Consider the following 12,575-nt stretch of genomic DNA (forward strand, 5'->3'; position numbering starts at 1 on the left):
AAAAAAAATCCAACCTGTATCACATTTGCAGCAGAATGAGGTACAACACAGCAAGGTCAAGTACCTGTATAACAAATTAGATTACTCTCTCTAAGATTACTGTCTCTCTAATCTAATCTGAGGTTCTTCAACAGTTTTTTTTTTTTCTTGTCTTGTCCGTGATGGTGGAGAGGTTGGAATGGAAGAAATTGATTCTGTGTAAAGCTATGTTTTATACGCATAATGAGTAGGGATGGGTATCGTTTAGGTTTTATCCGATACCAGTACCAAACCGGTACTTTTGAAACGGTGCCGGTGCTTAAAGAATGGAGAACACACACTTTGTCCAAAAACCTCTTATGTTTATCTGGTTTTGTTTTTTTTTTGTAAAAAGATAACAATGTTAGCCTTTTCTGCAGCTATAGGGCATATATGGTATCACTCTTGGCTGGAAGCAGTGCTTAATCAATAGAAAAAAAACACCAGTTTTATCTAAAAACCTTGATTAAGAATTCTGGTTGGGTTGGATCAAATACTTATTTCACTCAATAACAAAAAAAATATTTATTTATAACTTTTATGTCATATATTTTGCTTTTTTGTTTTGTTTTGGGGGGCAGGTAGATATTATCTCTCTCCATCCGAATGAAACTACCATGAAAATTAGACACTGTTCATTTCTTTGCAAGTGAGAAAAATTAAAATTCAGCAGTGGCTGAAGTAATTATTTCTCTCATTCTATTTTTAATGAAAATTTGTTCTTATGTGAATCTACAACTTTAACGCCCTGACAAGTGTTAAATTGTATTTCAGCACCATGGACAGTTCTTATCATGGCACTGGAGTTCATAATTGAGACAGCTCTAGAGCTGTCCATGGTTATGAAAGCTTCTTGTCAGAGAACCCAAAATGTGGTGTTACGTGTGATACTGCAGTCTGCTGCATATTACTTAATTATTTCTTGCTTGTCTGATGGTTGGTTGTGATGATGGTTTTTGATGGTATTTTTTTTTTCAGTCATACTAATTTATATTAAAAATAGTGGCTATTACAATTTTTAGGAATTTTCAGTTTGAGAACTCAAATAGTGAATGCTTACACAAATAACAAGCTTAATCTGAAAATGTAGTAAAAATTACATACAAATTTAGTCTGTAACTGCTTCATTTTGTATGGTAAACCTAGCCAGCTCCTCTTTGCTATGTAGTAAAAACCAGGTAGCTGACCATATCGTTGTGTCCAAAGGGGCATCCAGCCAGCTGATGAAATCATCACTGACCTTCTCTATCTTGACCTGGCTGGTTTCTTTAATCAGCCACTCTTCTACGTCATCAGTCACTTGATTAGATAAGTTATTCATCAGCCATGTCAGTACCACACAGCAGGCAGACAGAGTGAATGGACTCAGTGTATGAAAGTAACGCAACACAAAAAATTATTGTTTCTGTTTTTGGCGTTCGTATAAAATTATCTTTGCTGAAATTGCATGACAGTAACTCAATAAATCATTGCCAAACCAGATTCTGCAATTTACAGTTTCATACACACCATAAATACAAAGTCCTTTCATTCAAAATATCTAAATTCTAAATGTTTGTTTGTTTGTATGTGTTTTTAATCTAACAACAAACTAGGGAACTTATATAATACGTACTATATAAAACTATATAAACTACTATATAAAACTTATACTGTATAATTAACAGATGTATACATTAATGTCACTCCTTTTGTCTTTTGTCTTCACTTTCTCTGTCTTTCCTTGTTCCAAGCATTCTCTTATTAACATTAGTGTGACATCATTAGAAAAAGAGAGCAAGGAGAGAATGTAAGATGGATGTTGGATGGTGACCTGAGTGTCTGCTTTAAGAGGACTATCGGGCAGTGAAAACGATGGCTAATCACTGGAGTCCTCACTCCCACATCACTCTTAAGCTCTGTCCCAGTTTCATACTACATACTAATTTTAACTAGGCTCTTTAAGTTTTGGAATTTAAGTACACAAAAGAATGATTGTTTTTGAGCATAGCACTGATGGAAAATGTTTTTGCACATGCTTGTGTTTTGTGAATGTAATACTGTTGCATTTTACAATAGTAAATTAATATATATCTCTTCTGTCTGTCCTGTTTATTTTGTAGGCAGGCCAATGAGGAGTACCAGGTCCTAGCAAACTCATGGCGGTACTCATCTGCTTTCTCCAACAAGCTATTCTTCACGGTAGTGGACTATGATGAGGGAGCTGATGTTTTCCAGCAGGTAACCATTTTCAACTGGTTCGCTTAAACCCTCTGCAGTCTTTAGATTGTCATACTCACTACCTAAAGTTGCACTAAAAATAATGATAATTTGATGTGTGTTCATGCATCTGTTGGATTGAGGATAGAACTAGATTGTTTGTTAGTACTTGTTATTCCTCCACTGGTTCCTTCTTTGTTTTTGTTTTACCAGATATTTAAAACTCAGAAAAGAGGCGTCAAAAAAATAGCTGTCATTTTTGTTTTTTGGTTTTTTTTTTTTTGTTTTGTTATTATAAGATACTCTTAGAACTTTCAATAGATGCATATTGATATAAAGCCTGTTTTTAGTTCTTTTCTTTCTTTTATCATGATTTAGATTAACAATAATCCAGAAAAAAAACATTTTAAGTGCTAAGATTTTTTTTGCTTTTACTACTTTTGTTTTTGTTCTTTTCTGCTTACTATTTCGGTATATTTTTCCTTCTCTTATATTGTTTTAATGGTTGCTTCTTGTCCTCTGTCTTGTATTTTGTTGTTTAGTATTGAGTTTTAGCATGGTGCAGGGTCCTGACCTGATTTTTGGACTTTCCTTAACCCTTTAAAGCCGGTCTGAGCGGGTTCGCTCTGTTTTGCGTAACTATTTTTAAATCCCGGTAGCTCTGCAACCACGTGAGTTAGCGCAATAATTTTTTTTGCATATGAAACCGGAGGAGTTGTACTTACATCTTATGCCATCAGCTTGTCCTAGGTCACAGTTTCCTTCCACATATAGCTTTGCAAAAACTGCATAAAAAGCACTTGCAGCAACAAAAACATAATATTCCAGAAACACGCTTTGCCGATCCGATCAGCTGTTCATCACACTTCCTACATTGGAATAGATGTCAGCACGAACTTTTGCATGTCCGCCATTACCTGCCCGAAACCGGAAGTGACGTCATTTTCGCGGAAATGTAGTTTTTTTTTTTTTTAACCATCAGGGCCTCAGGGCCTATACTGGTGTTTTTAAAAGTTATCTTTGACTTTATGACTTTCTGTGTCGTTTCTGGGATGCTTAGGACTCATATTGCACTGCTGGAAATAGTTTATTTTGATGCATATGCTGCTTTTTTGCAAATTTGCAGTATAATATTTATTTTCGTTTTTCCTGCAGTATATAAAAATTGGTGTATTTCAAAAATAAAACTATGAAGACACTCAAAATAAATTTCCTGTGGTGGGAAACTAGTTTGTGCAACTTTTTTGTATTAACAGTTTTTAGGGATAAGCCTCTTAAATTTCTCTAACTAGAAATATATGTTAAAAAAGCCAAAACGATTTTCAATTTTTTTGTAGTTTATTGCACTTTTTTGCAATTTATATAATTACTATGCACTTAATGAATAATAAATTATTAAAATCTGGGCTATAATTGTTGTATTGATGTATAGCAACTTGAAATGCTCCCAAAAATGGCACCACACCATGTAAAAATATAATATAAGCTCTGGCGGACTTGGTTCTATGGTAGGTCTTAAAGGGTTAAAGTCCTTGAAGTTACATAGCATAACTGTAAAGATTTGTTTGATCATTTTGGCAGTTGAAAGGTTTCACATAATAAAACATAACTAACTTTTTCCTTGACAGTTCTCATAAATTTTAACAACAGTCTCAAATGTCTTGGGTGCAAAGTCTAGACAGGATTTGAAACTTCAACAAAAAGTTGAAGTTTAAATGCAGTATTTACCTGACAGCAGCACTTTAGAATTTGGCTCCTGTGAAATGGTACTGATACAAAAGCAGAGTGAGTGCAGCTTTGCTCTCTGATGCTCTCTGGCAGTAAGGATATCTTCACTGAAAGTTTTGGCTAATGTTTTGTTGTTTGTGTCACCTTAATGATGACTCATTCATGAAACTGTTTGTGCTGGAAGTACTACTGTGTCCACATTTAAATGACAACATATGCATTTTTATTTGCCGAACTTCATAACAAAATAAAGCTGAGGAAGTGAAAAATGCTACATCATCCCACATGATAGAAGTATTTGGAGGAAATGCCAGCAATGAAAACAAATTCAAGCCTATGCCACCAGTCTGCTAATATGTTATGATTTAGGATAATATTTTGCCCTTGTGTATTTAATGATTCATTAACTTAATATCTTCTTCATTGTGTGTTCTCTTTCTCTTAGTTGAACATGAACAGCGCCCCAACCTTTATGCATTTCCCAGCAAAGGGAAAGCCAAAAAGGGCTGATACATTTGATCTGCAAAGGATTGGCTTTGCCTCAGAACAGCTTGCCAAGTGGATTGCGGACCGCACAGATGTTCAGGTACTTTATAATCAAAACATTTATTCAGTTTTGTGCAATTGCAGAAACATTCACGTGTTTGTGAGAAATGATGAAGAAACCTGTGTAGATACACCCACAATAGTTTTTGTAGATATGGTTAGAACTGTTGAAATCCCGTGTATTGCAGTTTATTGACCTTTTCGATAAATGGACTGGTATTTATATACTCAAAACACTTTCTGCTACAAGTCTCATTCACTCATAAATTCATACAACACTTTTCTATGTGACTAAGTGTTTTGTCTTCAGTGGATGCATCCCCGACAACGCTTTCCTTCAAATTGGCTATTACTGTGTAATGCTGAGGTGTTTTTGACCCAGGTTGTTTTTTCTCTCTCTCTCTCTCTCTCTTTGGTTTTCAATTCAACCTTCAGTTTTCAATTCCAGCAAAAAATATGCTTGTAACCTGCTTGCACAAGTTACTTATAATTTTTCCTTGGCAGTTTCCTTGACTAGCAGATGGATATTCTAGAAGCCTACAGTAATGTGCAAAAGTCTTCAATCTCCTTTCATTTCTTTATATTTTGTTAGGAAAATGGGGAATAAGAGTTTGATTGTAACATATAGATAGAGGTGAACTATGTAAGGAAAAAATTGCATATGCAGTTCTAATGGGCTTGAAAGTCATTATTTTGTATGACTATCTCTATTCTTAAACACAACCTGGAGTCTTAGGAAAGCTTCTTTGTAATTTCTTAAAGGACTCTTTATAAATACTTCCAGCCTTCTCCATTTATAAATACTACTTTATAAATACGTCCAGACTTCTTAAAGGACATTCGAAGGCACTTTTTTGTTTGTTGGCTTCTTTTTGTTCCATTCTCCGTCATGGTGATGATTTTCTTTAACTGCCAATAAAATAAAATTTGTTGGCAGTATGTTTGGCTCATTGTCATGCTGAAAAATAAGGCAGTTGCTATAACATACCAAAAATATAGTTGATACTTTTCCAGATGCATCTACACGGTGGATCAAACTCTAATGGTTCTTTTCTGTGTTCGTAATTAAATCGATTTTGACAAGGTCACCATCACAACTGAGTGAAATTCAGTTTGATGCAAACCATGACAGATTATCCACAGTGTTTTGTCTATAGTGACTGTAGACACTCACTGTTGTACCTCTGGCCCGATGATCTCCTCTACACATGTTGATGACAATGAACCAATACTTTCATATTTGGAGTCATCGCTCCATAAGGCCTTGGCCTATTGTCAATATTTTTTTTCAATTTATTTCTTGTGTAATTTGACATACCTCAGTCTCCCTTTTCCCCTTCCTTACTTAAGAAAGGCTTCTTGTTGGCCACCTTTCGATTCAGGTTATTTCCTGTTTAGCAAACTTCAAAGGTCAGATGCATTTCTTAAGTCCTGTGTCTTTGCTGTTTGCATTCCCTCTCCTTGTAAGGGCAGGAATTTCAGATTCTGCTCATCAGCTAGCTGTTGGGTTTTTTTGTTTGTTTTGCTTTGTTTTTTATGTTTTAAGCACATACTGCACACCATGCTGAGATATGCCAAGCTTATAGTTAATAGCTTTGGGAATCACCTTTTTGTTGCAAAAATTGTATGCCTGCCATACTTTAACTTTTACGTTTTTCTTAGATTCAACTAAATAAATGGAAACAAATTATGTATTTTTGTGACGACTGCTAGTAACAAAGCTGTTTATGTGTAGACACGAGACTGATTCATCCCTTGACCTAGCTACATTTTTTTTGCTTTAATAATTCATACATCAGTGTCCTTTGACTTTGACATTTAGTGTCATGTGTGCACTGTATTCTGGAAATGAAAGTTGAATGGATGGAATACAACAATAAGTTATTCTTGCTTTTTCCTTCAACCTTTCATCAAGATTCTAGTGTGGGTGTAGTAGAACCATGTTAAAATAAACAGGAAAAAAATGTTTTTTCCTCTTTATGCATACATAGTCAAGCATTTGCAGCCTGGTACATGGCAAATTTGTAGGGCAAACTTTTAATAGCTGTAGAGTGTCAACACATTCTCATTTGCAATATAATAATTTCAAGCCAGTTCAATTGTATTTATATAACACCAAATCACAACACCAATCACCTCAAATAAAATTGTCACCAGTTACACATTTATCTTTTAGAACATCTTGATCTGTTGGAATAACAATGTTTGGTATTATAGTCGCACTGAAATATCCTCAAGAAGAAAGACACTGAAAATAGAAGAAAAAAAACATATTGCAGAGAATTTCATAGACTAATTTTATTGGCCTTGGTTGATCACATCCTCAAATATTACTGAGTTTAATGGAACTGAGTATGTACCCCAGTATAATGTCACAAGTTATTATTATTATTATTTTATATAATTAATAATGTAGTTTTAATTCACAAAGTAGTGTGTGATTATGTGGAGGAAGAGTATTCTGTCAGAAACAGATTCATGGTCTTTGTTCTAGATGGAGTAATTGTGCTTGCTGTGTTGTGGCTCTATTAAATTTCTTTTTATGTCTCTGTCACAGAAATTAACTGCAAGGAGTTTTTAATTTATATGTAAAATTCATATTTTAGTACTGGAAGTAAATTATTTGAAATTATGGAATTATTTGACAGTTTCAAGGACCCTTTTCTGCTCACATTAGTATTAGTTCAGAAAATGATTTGACATTTTAAATCAGCTTTATATTTGCTTCTCCTTCAATAAAAAACCCTCAAAAATTTCAAATATAAAAAACACTGAATACATAATGTTACTTTCATCCACTCACTGAGTTTTATCTTGAATGTGTAAGAAATCATAGGAAATTTTTGCTTTACATCAGATATAGAATATAATTTTACATACAGACTACTACAAAATTAAAGTCATACAGCAACTGCAACATGTTACCATGTTATTCACTTTCATCTCACTTTCTTTCTGGCTTTTCAGATTCGGGTCTTCCGTCCTCCTAATTATTCAGGAACTATTGCTTTGGCGCTCTTAGTATCTCTAGTTGGAGGATTGCTGTATTTGAGGAGGAACAACTTGGAATTTATATACAACAAGACTGGATGGGCCATGGCTGCACTGGTATGATACATATACACCAACATTAGGTTGGAGTGAAATATTTGTTTTTCCATATTTATCTACTTTTACATGTCAGGGACGTTGTGTGAAATGAGATTAGGGGTGTAGTTTTCTCCCCATTTTAACAAAAATATGATGTCATGTTTTATGTAATGGAAAAGTTACTTATCTATGCTTGACTCTCTCATCTGTTATTTTATCTCTCTCTAGTGTGTGGTGTTTGCAATGACATCTGGTCAGATGTGGAATCACATCAGAGGTCCTCCTTATGCCCACAAAAATCCACAGAATGGACAAGTGGTATGAGTTACATTTCTTTCTTCCCTGCCAGTGCATATAAATGTATATATATGGTTTCATTTTAGTTGTTTTGTTTCTATTTGGCTTTGTACTGTCTTCTGTCCTTCAATCGATCGAACTTAGCTATGTTTTTACCTTAAAAGCTGTATTTTAAGGTATAAGTTTAATCTTTTTTACCAGGTTGTAAGTGAAAATATATTAGATCAGTGATAAAAACATCTGTAAGGTTATTGGCCTCAAGTAAAATAGACTCTGTGCCATTACCACCTGCTAACGGGTCAGACATGGGACAGTGTGTGTGTGCGTATGTGCGTGCGTGCGTGCGTGTGTGTGTGTGTGCGTGCGTATGTTACTGGACAGCTGGGAAGAGTCATTTTGTGTTAATATCACCCTAGAGGCATCTCAGAGTCATCTTGGGCCAAGCAGAGTGGGAAAGAGAGAGGTGTTGGCCAAAAGACTTTTTCTTTACCGTAATTCTTTCTTGCTTGTTTTCTCTCATTGGTAAATGGCCTGTATTTATATAGCGCTTTACTAGTCCCTAAGGACCTCAAAGCACTTTACATGTTCAGTCATCCACCCATTCACGCACACATTCACACACTGGTGATGGTAAGCTACATTGTAACTACAGCCACCCTGGGGCGCACTGACAGAGGCAAGGCTGCTGGACACTGCCACCACCGGGCCCTCTGACCACCACCAGTAGACAACGGGTGAAGTGTCTTGCCCAAGGACACAAAGACAGAGACTGTGCGAGCCGGGGCTCGAACCGGCAACCTTTCGATTAAAGACAAACTGCCAACTCGCCACGATCGCCCCCATTTTTCTGCGCTTTCTTCCTTTCATGTTGTCTTCCTTTCAGGTCTTTTTGTTTAACCTAGCTATCAGCCGGAATTAGAGTAATCTATATTTGACAAAGTTTGTGCACATAAACAAGGAATTTGACTCAACCATCCTTTCTTTCATATAGTTGCTGTGTTTTAGAGAATTGCCACTTATTATCAATATGTGTGCAAATACTTACTCACACAGTATTTCCAGATATAGCTTTGCAGGTCATCATTTAGGTTTCTCCACTGAAGTGTGAAATTAAAATAAAAATATGGAAGGAAAATGGAAAAAAACTATGAACTTGGAGGAGAGTAGGATCAGAACAATGAAAGTGAAATGGCCATATAGAAGAAAGGGAGGAATCTGAGAAATTATGTTTGTGTCTGCAAGCCGAGTGCGTGTGTGTATGAGGTGCTGTAAGGGACATTATTACTGAAACGCTCTCACACACACTATTGAAATTTTATCTCTCATACACACTACTGAAACACTCTCACACTGAAACCCTCTCACACACTCCACTGAAAACCAAGGCATTTCAGTTGAACAGTAACTTGTTTCCTGACAAGGAAACTGAAGGAAAAAGTGGTAGATTTCAAACAAACCACTACACAGATGTCTACTCCGCAACCTGCTAGTAGCCTAAGTGAAGCAGCTGCATTACTTAACAATATATTAGCTTCAGCATAAGTCAAAATTTAGAATAGCAGGAGACGGGCAATATCCTGGTTAATTTTTTTTGGCATATTTGCTTTTTGTCTTTTTTAGCGAAGAAGAAAATATCTTAAAATCGTTAATAAAACCAGGGAGAGAAGGCTTAGTGTTCCTCCATATAGCACAATGGATGTGATATTTACTCAAAAGTATGATGATGTTAAGAATGTCTGAGACACCCAATGCTAGATGATCCATATAAAAAAAAATATATGATGTAATTCAAATGGTGGCACATCATTAATTTTTAGGGAAATCCATTTTTAAGTCACACCAAAAGCATTGTGTGATAGGGCATAGAAAAAAAAGATGTTCTAGGGTTTCATTTTCATCAGTGCAAAAAGAACACGGATCCACCTCAAAGCCAAATCTCTTTTTTAGAAATTCTGCCACAGGATTAATTTTGTTTATGACTTTAAAGTGTGTTTCTTTAACTTTAGGTAGAATAGGCCATTTCATACATTTCGAGTTTGCTTTATCGAGTGTATCTGAAATAACTAAATTAGAACCATGTTATGTAACCATTCTGTCATAGCTATGAAATATTTTGTATTTGAAGAAACTACTAATACATTTATTATTGCATTTTTTCAAACAGCTGACATTGTCCTAGCAATAAATTAGGAAGCACTGATGAGAAGTTATTGTATATCATAAAGTTTTTAATCAAATGAAGCAGAGGCAGTGGGATCAGTTTACAAAATTAGTTATATTCTCTTTGAGAACAGTTTAGACAATATTCTTCTGAAAAGTCTGTGTAACTTAGAATGACATCGTTCTCATGCAACAAATCTGTTATGAATATAATCTTCTTGTTAAACCAGTCGCTCTTGAAAATTGATTTTCGATTACATTTTATTACCCTATTATTCCATAAGGTTGAATTATGAGGAGAGAAGTTGTGGGTAAATATCGTTTTACTCGTGCAATATCATTGCAAAGTCTCTTTGGGAAAGTTCGATATGTTGATCGGGATTTTATTTACCTCAAAATCACATTTCAAAATAAAGTCTAATCCTCCTATTTTACTAAACAAGGGTTGTGGGATGTGGAAACACAGAGTTGCTCTGTGACAGACAAGATTTTAACCATTTAATTCTGAGGGTGCCAACCATGGATTCAAATTCTGGGGCTTTGATACCAACTTTATTGTATTCCTGAACAAGCTGAGATCTTTTAATGTAGTGGGTTTTACTCTTCCACAAAAATCGGAAAATAACTGTGTTGGCATTATTAATGTTTTTAGAGGAGATATATAGAGAGTGACAAGGATAGATCAATTTGGAGATACCTTCAGCTTTGGATAGGATGTTTCTACCATAATAGTGAGGTCTCTGGTTAACCAGTGGCTAAGTGATTTCTTCATATCCATGATACGGTTAGAAATATTAGTGTCTTCTCTTCTAATGAGGCATTTAGATATTGTCAGCCCTAAATATTTAACTTTACATTAAACTCTAACCGAAGCTATTGAGAAGTCAGAGCTTGTATGAATCGGGAGTTGTTCACATTTTTTGGTATTAAGAGATAAACCAGAAGCTTTAGAGAAAATTGAGTTTTTTCTACCACGGATTTATCTTTCAAAAAAAATAGATGTATCATCTGCGAATTGACTTATTTTGAAGTTTTCATTAAAAATTGATACTCCTTGTATGTTGTTAGAATTCTTTTTTCATAGTGTTGAGTTTTTGTATATTGGCAACAGTTGAGGTGCCAATATAAAAAGCTTAGGGGAAATAGGACATCCTTCCGAATTCCGCGTTTCACGTTCAAGGAAGCTAATATATTGTTAAGTAATGCGGCTGCTTCACTTAGGCTACTAGCACAGCGGTCCCCAATCCCCGGGCCCTGGACTGGTACTGGTCTGTGAGTCGCTTGGTACCGCAAGAGTTGAGGCTTGGGTTTGAAATTTATGGTTTTCAGGGTGTTTATCGCTTTTTTAATCGTTATTTTTATATCTTTTATATTGTTAACTCTGTTTCCCTGGGTCTTTTCCCATGTGTTATGATTAAATATTCTCTTTTTGGGGGGTACCGGTACACGTTTTATTTTATTGTATTTATCCGCGACACCTTAAAGGCCGGTCCGTGAAAATATTGTTGGCCTTAAATGGTCTGTGGCGCAAAAAAAGGGTGGGGACCGCTGTACTAGCAGGTTGCTTGTAGTGGTTTGAAATGTACCAATTTTTCCGTCAGTTTCCTTGTCAGGAAACAACTTCCTGTTCAGCTGAATCAGCCAATAAAGGTGAAAAAAGGAGTTGGTCAAAGTCAAACACATAAGAAAAACACTGACAAAAAAAGTACTTTAAACAACTCAAACCCACAGGAAGAAAATGTTCGCGAGGAATCCCTCATTCTTCTTTAACTTTAAGTTAAAAAAAAAAAAAATCTATTTAAAAGACATAATTCTATACTTAGCTTGCCTTTTTTGACAGAGTTTGCCATATCACAGCATGTGTGTAAGTGTTTGGTATGTGCATGCTTCTTGTAATTCATGAGTACATGGATTTTGGGTATAGTCTATGTATGAACCTCTGTGCATAGGTTTGTTAAAGCAAAACTATGTTTCTGTCACATTTTGAGGCAGCAGCTTTTGCTTTTTTTTTTTTTTTTTTTTTTTTTTTTGGCTCCATAGTGAGACACACTACAATTTCATCTGCTTCACTGTACCATTCGTCAGTTGACAAATCCTTTCAATATAGTGTACCTGGTCTTGCTCGCTCATCATTTTGAAGGAATTACACGGTCTGGTGAATGTGGGAGATTAGAAAAAGAGGTGAGAAAAGGTAACATGAAAAGGGGTGGGAAGAAACAGAAAGGATAAGATGATACTGATCCTTTCTGAATCATCTTCTCATTCACTGCCATTTACCATCAGGGGATGGAGAGAACAAGAGAGGAAGGTTAAGGTGTGGTTCAAAAGTGTAAAGAAAAAAAGACGAGCATCATTTGTAGTCAAATATAGCCAAGCCTAGTCCTGCTCCTATGTCAGATAAGTCGGTCCAAAATTCAAGACAAAGCAAAAATAATAGAGTAAAAGCACACATTGCATGTTGTTGCAAACTATGTGAGTGGAGTTACTGCTGTTAAAGAATAGTGGATGGCAGGATTTTAGGAACACTTTGAAATGTT

General features: G+C 35.4%; 1 protein-coding gene across 1 annotated transcript in view; it reads left to right on the forward strand.

The window, feature by feature from the left end:
* The window catches only part of tusc3 (tumor suppressor candidate 3), an 83,122-nt gene that overhangs the window by 42,321 nt on the left and 28,226 nt on the right, over positions 1 to 12,575 (forward strand). The window contains exons 3-6 of the mRNA XM_026170406.1: positions 2,121 to 2,238; positions 4,391 to 4,531; positions 7,459 to 7,599; positions 7,810 to 7,899. Coding sequence (XP_026026191.1) covers positions 2,121 to 2,238; positions 4,391 to 4,531; positions 7,459 to 7,599; positions 7,810 to 7,899 — 490 coding nt within the window. The remainder of the gene's footprint in view (positions 1 to 2,120; positions 2,239 to 4,390; positions 4,532 to 7,458; positions 7,600 to 7,809; positions 7,900 to 12,575) is intronic.

The sequence above is a fragment of the Astatotilapia calliptera genome, chromosome 6 (assembly GCF_900246225.1).
Source record: "Astatotilapia calliptera chromosome 6, fAstCal1.2, whole genome shotgun sequence".
In the NCBI taxonomy this organism is placed as follows: domain Eukaryota; kingdom Metazoa; phylum Chordata; class Actinopteri; order Cichliformes; family Cichlidae; genus Astatotilapia; species Astatotilapia calliptera.